A 12,402-nucleotide genomic window follows, 5' to 3' on the forward strand; every position below is an offset into this window, starting at 1 on the left:
ACACTTTTACACTGCTGGTGGGACTGCAAACTAGTACAACCTTTCTGGAAGGAAGTATGGAGAAACCTCAAAGCACTCAAGCTAGACCTCCCATTTGATCCTGCAATCCCATTACTGGGCATCTACCCAGAAGGAAAAAAATCCTTTTATCATAAGGACACTTGTACTAGACTGTTTATTGCAGCTCAATTTACAATCGCCAAAATGTGGAAACAGCCTAAATACCCACCAACCCAGGTATTCCTGGGTTAACAAGCTGTGGTATATGTATACCATGGAATACTATTCAGCCATTAAAAAAAATGGAGACTTTACATCCTTCATATTAACCTGGATGGAAGTGGAAGACATTATTCTTAGTAAAGCATCACAAGAATGGAGAAGTATGAATCCTATGTACTCAATTTTGATATGAGGACAATTAATGACAATTATGATTATGGGGGAGGGGAAGCAGAAAGAGGGAAGGAGGGAGGGGGGTGGGACCTTGGTGTGTGTCACACTTCATGGGGGCAAGACATGACTGCAAGAGGGACTTTACCTAACAATTGCAATCAGTGTAACCCGGCTTATTGTACCCTCAATGAATCCCCAACAATAAAAAATAAAAATAAAAATAAAAAATAAAGGAGCATGTCCAATAGCACACATGATAGGGTGTGGCATGTTAATAGGAAGCTACTGATGCAGGCTTGGTCAGTGGGGGCCATAAAAGGGTAAGGAGAGCAACCCTTTCACTCATATCTGGATGGGGACACTTGAAAGACATCTTGTGGCATGCCAGGACAACAGAAGTAATTTGAGGCAGACGGTTCCCATGTATGAGACTTTGGGTAGCATGGCACAGTTGGCCACAGGTCCCTCAGCCAAATGGGAAGGGAGAGGTGGTCGGGCACATCCCCAAAGCCCCCATCTGCGCAGCATAGTCTGCTGACTCTGGTAAGGGCCCACTACCAAGAAGGGCCCCAGAACAACTAACCCAAGTGTGTGCAACACACAGGACACACACGAGGATAAATCATGGGGCGAGGGGTGAGGAGGAGGTGCCAGTGTATGTAGATAGGGCCACAAGCTTTCTGCCACCATGGACGGACAGCCTGCTGCAGGCCAGGCCTAGTCCCAGACACCGGGGTTTCTGCGGTCAATAAAACAGACAAAAATCCCTGCCCTCCAGTTTTAGTCTCTGTTTGGTTGGGCGGGCAGGCAGGCAAACAAGTAGGCGTGCCTGGCATGGTTGGTGGGCAGGGCTAAGGAGAGAAGTGAAGCTAGCAGGGTCTGGGAGTGGGGGACATGGGCTGGAGGGGGGCAGAGCAGTTCACTCTGAACCATCAGGACTTTCTGGGCCTGCACTCTCCATCCATATTCCACATGCAGAAGAAGGAAGGGTGTTCTACAAGTGCCTGGGCAGAGGGAGGGGAGAGAATGTGGCAGCAGAGAGTGACAGTGCTGCAGGCTGGAGGCAGGACACCAGCTGCAGGGAGCAGAGGTGGGGCCTATGCAGGAGCCTCTCCCTGCTCCCCTCTCCCCAGGGCCATCATCTTTCCACCATCTGTCCGCACAGCTGATGACCTAAATGTGAAGGAGCTCCCTTCTCCCCCACAGCCTCCTCCCTGCGCCTTATCTGTGCCTGGCTCAGTTCTGACCCAAGCTTTTCATGCATGTCTTTTGCACTGCCCTGAAGGCCCCTTCTTTCCTCTGTGTAATTAACATCGATCTATTTATCTATTTGGGCTTCAGCTGATTTCTATTAATACCTCCTCCCTGCTGTTTCCTACAAGGGCTGCCCAGCACCAGGAAGCCCCCTCTTCCTTGAATTCTCATGGAAACAGGTCTGTGTTGCTCCTTTTTTATTTTATATATTTTTTAAAAACACGCCACTACAGGGCCAGCTGCAAGACCCTGTCCTGAGCAGGGCCCTGTGCCTGGTTTCATGGTCTGCTGCCACTGTTTTAGAAGTCTTAGTAATTTTTTAACAAGAGACCCTACGTTTTCATTTTGTACTGGGCCCCCAAAATGATGTAGCCAGTTCTGCAGCATGATCACACATGTTAATGTGAACTGATACCTATACCACATATTTGACTACAAAGTACATACTCTGAATATGAATCAGCCACAGCAAATACGTGCTTCTGACTTACTACTGAAAATTGAAGCTCAATAGATATTTTGCAGTTTTTTGGCAGCCTTACCATACCCTCTTTTCATAAAGAAATTCTTGGTAAACATAAGAGACCAAGAATGACTAAATTTCATCACTTTCTGTCAGAGCAATGAAACATTGGTAAGAAAAAAAATCAATGAAAACTTGTTTAGACAGTAAGTCAATAGCCATAGAAATTAGCAGTGGGGCCTGAGCAATTAGATTACATCTAAAGATTTTTCTTTGTGGATGTGAAAACCTTTAATAACACTGTAAGCTTTAACTAATAGCAGTGACCATGTGTCATTTCAAGGGTGAGACTAGAGAGACTTCTTACTGAGGGCTCTGGAAAGGATCAGTGAAAGTCCTTGTAATGGGTCACATCATATACCTCCCAAAAGGTATGTTCAACTCCTAACCCCAATCACTGTGCATATGACCTTATTTGGAAAGAGGGTCTCTGAAGATATAATTAAGATGATATCACACTGGATTAGGGTGGGCCCCAAATCTAATGACTGGTGATCTTATAAGAAAAGAGATAACAGAAATGCACAGAGAAGGTACTGAGATGAAGTCGAAGCAGAGATTGGAGTAATGTGTCTACAAGCCAAAAAATTCCCAGGATTATCAGGAAACAGAAGCTAGGAGAGAGACACAGGACAAATTCTCCTTCAGAGCCTCAGAAGGAACCTATCCTGTCTTAACCTTGATTTCAGACTCCTGGCCTTCAAAACGGCGGGTGAATAAATTTATGTTGTTTTAAGTTACCAAGCTTGTGGTTGTTTGTTACAATAGCTTTAGGAAACTAATAGAGTCCTTGCAGATACAAAGTGCTTTTGAAAAGCCAGGAAAAAAAATGTGTGAATTCTAAATCTAAATCACTCATTTTTAACAGGTGAGGAACAAGTATTGGCAAAATACATTCAGAGAAACCACAATAATCGTTAGGCTTTATTTCATTTTCTATCACATCTAATTAACGAGAGAGGAAGAAAGAGATGGAAGAGAAAAGGAAGATATGAAGAAATGGGGCTAGAAAATAAGAAATATGGAGATAGAAAAAGCTAAACACAAGACCACAAGAGAAGTGAGAGGCAAAAAAAAAAAAGATGACTAATAAAATAATAACAGAAGCTAACATCAAATGAGGCTTACTAGGTGCCAGAGATGATGATAAATGATTTGCATGGATTCTTTAAAGCCCACAACATTACCATTTCACAGATGAGGAAACTGAGGCAGAGAGCTAAACTTTTCAACAAAGATCATGTTGTGGCCAAGAGTACTAAGCTGGCAGTGGCCACCTGATCACTGTGTCATGCGTGACCAGCAAGTACAATAATCCAAACAGTTGAGTCTCTGTGTTTCTCTGGCCTGAACATTTCTAGAGCTCAGACACAAAGTGTTATTTGAGTGGACCACTTATGAAAGAGTGTCTCCTTAGGCCAATTAGATAAACAGAGATGCAGAAAAAAAAAAATGAGGTAAGCAACCCAGTGGCTTTTCTCTCGGTGAGTAGTTTTTTCTTTAGAGAAGAATCTGTTAATTTTCCCCATTCCTTTAATAAATACTTTTTAGTACTTAGTGGGTGCAAGTAACCCTAGAAAATGCAAGCTTTGAAAGGGCCAAAGACGCATCAGCATAGAGTGTCAAAAAGTACATGATTATTGCCTGAAAAGAGGCACAACTATAACTTGGTTCTCAAAGCTTTTGTTCTCAGAGCTGAGTTTCCATTTTCTAACACCAGCTTTTTTCAAGAAGCAAAGGCAATGCTCAAGAAGGTGACCAGAGCTTTCCGAGCTCGGGGAGCTTCTAATCAATCCTCTTGACAAAGTGCCTGGGTAGAGCATGGAGAGGGCTTCTTACCTGGATAAGAGTCTCCACAGGGGCAAAAAAATCTCGTCATAGAGCAAGGCATCAAGCTTTACTGGCAGATTTGAATCTCACATAGTGGCCTCTAAACCAGGGGGCAGACAGGGCTGGCAAAGCCCTATTGCTGATAAGCATGAACTGGTGATTATCATTCTTTTTATTGAGCCCTTACTATTTTATCCCATATACATTATATTCCCCAAATAATTACTTGAAATACAAATCAAGAAAGTTTCAGAATAATGCCCATTAGAAGTCAACATAACTACAAGCCAATGTAATTTAAGGTATAAAACACAAATTCCAAGCAGATGGCAGGGGCCTTTGATAGAGTTTTCTTCCTTTAATTAGTTCAGTGGCTTGTTACTAAAAACCTGCTGCTATATTCATAGCAGCGACCTGCTTTCAGAATGTTCTTTCAAAAACCATGCAAAATTCCCATTTAGACTTAGTTGAGGGGCTGAGCAGTGGGCACATTGAGGATGGAAGGGGCCCAGCAAAACAGAGGCACCGCCTCCTCGGGTCCCCGCCACTCACTCTTAAAGACAGTGGCACGAACAGTACCATTGAAAGCCATGATCCACTGTCACAGCTACTTGTAGTGTGTTAAGTTTCAAAGATCTCCATTTAAAACATGGAAGAGAAATGCTCCTGTCTGGCTTGTGTATTCCTCTCGAACAACTTGTCTATTCTCTGCTTTTTCTTCTCTCAAGAGCTCTAAGTCAGAAGAGGCCACAATGAATAGATAATGCGTTTTTAAGCAAACATTTTAAAAGCTGCTGGTGTTTTTCAGTGACATGTATTTAAGAAATCATGTTGGTAACAGTACTATTTAAGAAATAAATTTCAACTATATTTTTGTTTAAAAACATCTTAAGATTAATTTTCCATTCAGAGATCTAAGATTAAAAAGACTGAAATTAGTTTTCAAAGTATCGATCAGCTAAACATGGTTACGTGTTTTTAAACCCAAATTCAGACACAGAACATATGTGGGAAAACTATTCTATGCAAACATAACTCTAATTTCTTAAAGCCCAAAGAACTGCAAATATGCATGAAAATGTGATTATTCATCCTTTTTAACTCTAATTTCTTGAAGCTGAAAAAATTGGAATATTCAAGAGGAAGGAAAAGAATTCACAAGTCTAAGATGATTTATTGTCTTATTCATAGTTGTACGTCTACAGGATGCAGAAAATTGGGGATTTCTGCCAAAAGTCAGAAAAATGCTTTCATAAAGAAAATAAATTAATGAGGATAAAAGTAGAAAACAAGGTAAGAAAAAATGAAGACTTTTTGTACTCCAAATCAGACCTGTCACTCTTCAGTGAGAGGAGAAATATCAAAAGCTTTAGCATGGAAGAGGACTTATGTAATACCATTTTTTACCCTAATGCTAAATATGTAGGGCTGTATGAGTCCATCCCTTGGTTCAATTATAGCATGCAAATGCCTGAGCCACTTGCTTTCTAAAAACAGATGCAGGGAAACGACCAAGCTAACAATGTATATTTAATAGACACACATTTGTCCTTCTGAAGGTTTGGAAAGCAACAAAATAAATTGATTTCTTTCATCATCTCTGACAAAGGGCTATCTAGTTCCAATAGGCACTTGGCCTACTGGCCCTAAAGGAAATAAAAGTTTTAAAAGGGAAGACCGTTCACATTTTGCCTTCCTGGATCCCTTATCTCCACTTTCTCCAACTTTCAAATCGTCAGACCATTTGCTGGGGCAAAGTCTCTGATTCTATCCTGTCTCTCCTCCCTGCAATGGCATCTCAAGCTGGGCATTTTGGCATCAGAATCAGTTCCCAGCCCTTCTTGGAAAGCACATCAGGGTGAAGGAGACAGGCCATACTTTTCTGATGGCAGGCCCTTTCTACAAGCGCTACTCTGAAACAGAGATAGTGGTCTTTCCAGTTTATAAATACACATGGGAAAAGGTACTTAAACTCCCAACAGGTTTCCAGATCTTTTTGTTTGGTCTGGTGAGCAAGATAAAGGCTGTGACCAAGGGTGCCCTCAGCACCCAGAACACAAACGAAAACGATGGGATGGAGTCTCCTGTCTAAAATTTGCTTTCCCAGCTATCTATGCATGAGAGGGAGTTAGCATCACTGAAACCCAAAGACAAAACAGAAAATGTGAAGCAGGCAACTGTTTTCCCTTGGTCGGAGATAGCAATACACTTTACTGCTACTCTGAGTGGAAAAGTACTGCTTGACTTTCCCCAGAACATCTCTCAATGTGACAGACTGGGCATGCTCTGTTTGTCTTTCACGGTACCTGAGAATATGGAGAGGAAATGGGCCCAATTCTCCAGAGCTAAGTCAACATACAAATAGACGTTTCTAGGCATAAGCACCAAGCTAACTGCTTGCAAATCTGATACAAATCCATGGTGTTCAGTTTCTTGCTAAGTGGAGAAAGCAAAGGAATTTGCTGTCTCCGGACTTTACAGTCAGAGACCAGATGGAAACCATAAACTATACCTTTCCACCTGCCTTTCATGACAGACGAAAGAACACAGAGTTTTGCTTACCTTAAAGTTGTGTGTCTTCTCATAGTTGAAATGGTTCTCGTTGTGTGAGAGGGCTGCCCTTCGAACCAGGGAGGAGATCTGTGAACAGGCAAAGAGTTTGAGAGGGGGCCAGAGAAAGGCGCCTTTCACTCCCACCTTCACCCCCAGTGCAACAGCCAGCAGTTCTTGGCGTTTTCTGCCCTGCTTGGACTTCCGAACCACAGCACACTTTTTCTCATTTTCCAGCCACAGTTCCTGGGAGAACATCGTGCCCAGATCCCAGATCTTTCTAGTTTCCCCTGTGGAGCTTGGGGAGGTCCGTGCCACAGTCAGGGCTTTCGAACCGCAGCTAATGTTAGGCAGCAGATTTGAGGCAGCTGCATCCTGTCTGCAGCGGCCTCCAGCATGTGACCTAGAAGGCCTGGTTTGAGTGATGGCCGGGTGGAGGGGGCTCTGCTTCTGAATAAGGATGGGCCTGTTTTGTGCTATTTCTTAAGGCCAACGTGTGCCTGGAACAATAGTACACATTCATGTAGGCAGCAACCCTTAGAAGCGGTATCCAGTCAGCCACTGAGGATTCAGGGCGGCAGGGGCAGGTGGCTTTATTTCTCCTGCTGCAGCACACTGTAAAGGAGAGACCTCTCCTTAGCAGCACATTTCAAACTGACGTGTGCACTGCTTCCCCCCGCCGCCTCCGCAAGTAGCTCTAATGGGCAAAGTCTAAGGCTGCATGCAATTATTCTGGGGCTCTGAACCTCATCCTGGGCTGAACTCCAGCAGATTAAACCTTTAAACCCTGATGATTGTTTAATGGTACAGGGGTAAAGCCTATGTTTCTTGTTGCCTCAGCACTTGAAAGCTTAACTTTTATTCTTAGGCATGTATTAAATTGAAACAGTCTGAACACCAAATGGGGCATCAAAGAGCAAAGCATTTCAGCTCTGAGTCCACTTTAGAAGTTGCAAACTAAGAGGCAGAACACTTCCCAGTCTCCCCTCTCTCCTTCCTGCACAAACCTATGCTCAAACCCACACAGACAAAGCAACATTCCTTACCAAAATATCACAGTTGCTTGCCTTTTAAATAAAAAATCTTTGATATTCTTTCTATTAGTGGCCAAGCCTTTAAAAATGCCCTCCTTGCTCTTAAAAGTATTATCTGATGGTCTCATGGTCTCAGGTCTTCCCCTTAAGGATATAATGATGTCTTGGGAGTACTCCTGATCTGATGGCAAAGTTCAGTGCAGCTAATGCCAGGCAATAAAATCAATACTTTAGGAACTTGAAGGCGCGAACTAGATGGCTGGAGCTTTATGTAAATAGATGGTCTGTGAATTTCATCCTGTTTCTTACTGAGACAGGGTACCATGCTCCAGCCCCTCTAGGCAGCCTTGTGGAGAGACCAGAGGTCAATCCTTCTCCTGTGCAGTTCTTTATTCCTGCCAATCACCATCACTTCAACTTGGTTTAAAAATCCATCCTTTCATTTCATCTTAGTAAACTTCAAAACTGACTGCCAATTTTTATATCGTGCTACTGAGTACAATAATTTCTGTAGTGCCAGACGATGTTTAGGATGTGTCAAATGCACTTATTTTAAACTTCAGCATGTGGGTATGAGGAACAAAATTTATGTTCCCATTTTCTCAGATGAAGAGACCAAGGCACTGAAGGTGAAGTTGATTTTCCCAAGGCCATGCAGCTGATTTAAGACCAGAAGGCATTGTGCCCATGGCCCTGCTCTGTGTGCCCTGCTGCCTCACTCCACCCCTGTGCTGCCACACCCTGCCATCGGTCCTGCCAGATGCTTTATCTGAAAGCCCTCCCCTTGCTCCACAATAACTCAGACCTTTGTGTCTTTCCAGGCCATCCTATACACAATAATCTTCCTAATCTGCTCACTACTCCCATCTCCTTAGGACACGCCAGTGCTTCTCCAGGGCTTAGCTGTGTCCTGGCATTATGGATATTTCATGAGCTGGTCCTGATGTATCCAGTTCATTGTATTTCCCTATACTCTCCTTTACAAGTCCTATAAAATCTTTTCTCCAACACAATTTCTCACCTCGGTGGCCTGCTCTGTTTTTTTTGGAATAGTCCAGCATCATTTCAACATGTCTACATTTCCACCAGCCCATTCACATTCTAACTCAAATGCCATCTTTTCCAAAAAAAGACTTCTCCAACTCCCCCATTGGAGGCAAACTCTCTTCTTTGAAATCTCATAGTATTTTCTCTACATTTTCTGATGATACCTCTCACTTTCTATGTTGTATGAGAGTGATTTAGGCGGTTCTTATCCCCCTGTACAGAACACTCACTGTGGTGTGCTTGATGCCTAATTTGCTCTTGTCTCCCCCTACAAGCGAAGGTTCCTTGCCATGGTAGGAACTAAATGTATGTTTCTAGGGAGCACCTGTCCATATAGGGGGGAACAGTTGTGCAAGGTGTGTGTGGCATGGGGTCTCTTGCCCCATCCTGTGATTGCCCATCCCCGGCCTTGGCTTCCAAGGACCCGGTTCACCCCAGGGATCTGCCATCTTGATGTGCTTCCCCCAGGCTCTTTCACCCCTTTTCATCATCCAATCCCAAGAACAACTGCCACTGATGGGATTAAGTAAAGCGATGGAGAGGAGGGAGACGGGTCTTTTCTCAAACCTTCATTGCTAGCAAATTAAGAGAAACATTCTGACGGCAAGCCTTTTCAAGCAGGAACAAATTCCATGATCTCAACTAGATAAATGATATGAATACAAAGCTTTAGAATATGACATAAATACTTTTTAAATGGAGTGTAGGCAAAAGGGGTCTCCCTCTCCTTTTGGTCTATTGGTGGTGGAATACAAGGAGATTTGATATTTTCTCTTGTGTCTGTGCTTTTGCTTGTAACAAGTAATTTTTATTTCTATTTGTGACAGTGATTTCTTTCTTGGATATTTATTCAATAGAATTTACCCAAACACAAGACACATTCATAAATGTGAAGGAGCCACTCACTGTTCCCTCAGGATGCTTCTTTATAGGGGACTGTAAGTGTTAGCCTTTGAGCGACATTATTGTGTGCAGTGTAGATGACCTCACATCACCCTGCTATCAAAGGAAAAATGATTACAAAAATCTCTTGGTAAAAACTTCCCTCTTAAATAACCCAATCACATAGAGCTATCTTTTATCTATACTCCTCAAGGACAGATACTTGGCTTCTTTTATATTCACCACAATGTCTAATACAGTTCTCTCTATACACAGTGGACTTTCAATACTTTTGCTGATCATCTTCTAACAAAAATTTCTATCTGACCTATTTTCATCTACACATTCATTAGATGAAGCACGTTTCCCTACACACTCTGCTTAAACCAGGGATTCTCACTGGAGCAACTGACATTTAGGGCTGGATAATCCTTTGTTGTGGGGCTGCCCTGTGCACTGTAGGATGTCTAATGGCATTCTTCGCCCCTATTCCCCAGATGCCAGTAGAACTCCCAATTAGGATAATCAGAAATGTTTCTAGACATTGCCAAATACACTCCGGAAGGCAGGCAAAATTTTCTTTAGTTGAGAATATGTGAATCCAGTTGATAACACAGATATTTACAGCATGCTTACTGCGTATCAAGTATTATACTAAGCACTCTGCATATTTTGACTCACATAAGATTTAAAACCCTTTGAAGGAGATGCTATCACAATTATCCCAGTTTTGCAGATGAGGAAATAGGAACTGCGAGTTTCAGTAGTCAGATAGAAGCACAACTAACCAGGTCTGTGCTTCCCCTACTCCCCAAGAACAAGTTTACTGTTTTCATTGTGGCAAAATATACATTATATAAAAGTTAAAATTTTAACTATCTTGAAGTACACAATCTTGGCGCATTTAGTGTATTCACAGTGTTCTCTGACCCTTACCTCTATCTAGTTCCAGAACATTTCATCACTCCAAAGTGAAACCCTGTGCCCATCAGGACTGACTCCCTGCTCTCTTCTCCCCAGCACCTGCAGTCTGTTTTCTGTCTCTATGGCTTTGCCTATTCTGAATATTTCACATAAAGTAATTATACAAATGTGTGGCTTTCCGTGTCTTGCTTCTTTCACTCAGCATGATGTTTCTAGTTTCATTCATGCTGCAGGGTGTATCAATACTTTACTCCTTTTCATTGCTAAGTAATAATCCCCTGAATGGACATACTACGTTTCTTCCATCCATTTAGCAGGTGATGGACATTTAGATAGTTTTCACCTTTTTACTAATGTGGCTAGTGCTACTAAAAACATTATTGTACAAGTCTTGATTCAATTCTTGTACAAGTCTTATTTTCAATTCTTTTGCATATATCCTCAATTTATGCTTTTAACCATTTTCTAAATATCCTCTCATCCCAATAATATGTTAAACAATATTCAGTGGTTGTACACCAGAATTACTCTCTTCTGCATTATTAGCCTGTTACTGACTAGCAGTGCTGGTGTTTTCTGGCCTGGTTTTTAAAGAGGAGGTTTTTGTTCTCCCTGGGGCATCAGTGAATACAGGCACTACTTAAGATGCTTTTGGAAGTAGGTGGAGCTATAAATAAATAGTGAAATAAGCTCACCACTTCCCTTTTTCTTTTTTTATAAATGAGGTGGGATTCTATTTTCTGAGGCCTCTCCCTGTTCTTCTTTCTCTCTGTGATTAGAAGCCTGGACATAAGAAGGATTCGGGTAACAAAAAGGCAGTAAAAAACTGTCAGACAAAGACAGAGGTAAGGATGGGTCAAAGGGCAGGAAGATATGAGAAAATGGAGCCCTTTGGGGGCACCAGTGTACATGAAAAGGGCCCAGGAAAAGGGTAGTGGGAGAAGGAGGGGAGACCCCTGCCCTGCCCTGACTTTAAAATCTTCACATTGTAAGCCCAGAAGAAACCTCAAAACTTCACCCAACTGAGGCCTCCTTCTCTGTCTGGCTTCAGGCAGGCCTATATCTCAGCCTGCAGGGACGACGACAGTCTGCCTTATTAGTACCAATTTCTAGATAAGGTGATTTACTATTAATCTTTAATCCTTCCATAGGCATCAGACAAATTCCAGTGCTGCATTTTGAGAGGGCTCATGGAAAATGTCATCCTCAGTCCCTGGACAGCCTTTCCCACTATTCCAACCCCAGTATTTGTGCTGCTGATCCCTTTATATGTTTCTGTTTCTTGAGTCTGAATTTGTCTCCCTTAGGTATTTACTGCCTGCTACTGCCCTATGCTACAAACACTTCCCTCCCGCTCCTGCGGGCTCCTGCAGCTTCATGGCAGTGCCTAAAATGAAAATCAATACTGATAAAGGAGGGTGTCATAAAGAGGGTGCTCTAGGATTATGCTGGTATTGTGTGAATTGGGGTGGTCTGGGAAAAACGTTGGGGATTTGTCAAAAGCCTGGAAAAAGTTTGTGGGCATTGATCCAATGACTCTGTTGGTAGGATTCTCTTATAGGTCTTCAGACAAAGATTACTATATTAAGGGAGATAGAGGAATATTCAACAAAATAATAATATCAAGAAAAAAGCCTAAACTTTCGTTCAAGATAGGAGAAAAATTAAATAAATCATGGCATGTGTGTTTTGAAGGGTAGCATTGGAGCACAGTTTCCCAAGGAGAGCACTTCAACCGTACTATGATATTCATCAATGAGGTATGTAGCACTTTTTCTAGGATGAGTTGGTGCACTTCATTGAGTGACCTCTCTGTGTGTGTATTCACATGAACACTGTGCAGACATCAATAAAGATGATTAAAATAACATTTGCCCCAGTGTTAGATGACAAGTACACTCCTGAAGCATATATAGTATGATTCCAAGCTTTGTAAATAGATGCTCACAGAAAAACAAAATT

General features: G+C 42.3%; 1 protein-coding gene across 1 annotated transcript in view; it reads right to left on the reverse strand.

Moving 5' to 3' along the window:
• The window catches only part of CHN2 (chimerin 2), a 452,170-nt gene that overhangs the window by 61,403 nt on the left and 378,365 nt on the right, over positions 1-12,402 (reverse strand). Inside the window, exon 7 of the mRNA XM_053608457.1 lies at positions 6,566-6,643. Coding sequence (XP_053464432.1) covers positions 6,566-6,643 — 78 coding nt within the window. The remainder of the gene's footprint in view (positions 1-6,565; positions 6,644-12,402) is intronic.

The sequence above is a fragment of the Nycticebus coucang genome, chromosome 11 (genome assembly GCF_027406575.1).
Source record: "Nycticebus coucang isolate mNycCou1 chromosome 11, mNycCou1.pri, whole genome shotgun sequence".
Lineage (NCBI taxonomy): Eukaryota > Metazoa > Chordata > Mammalia > Primates > Lorisidae > Nycticebus > Nycticebus coucang.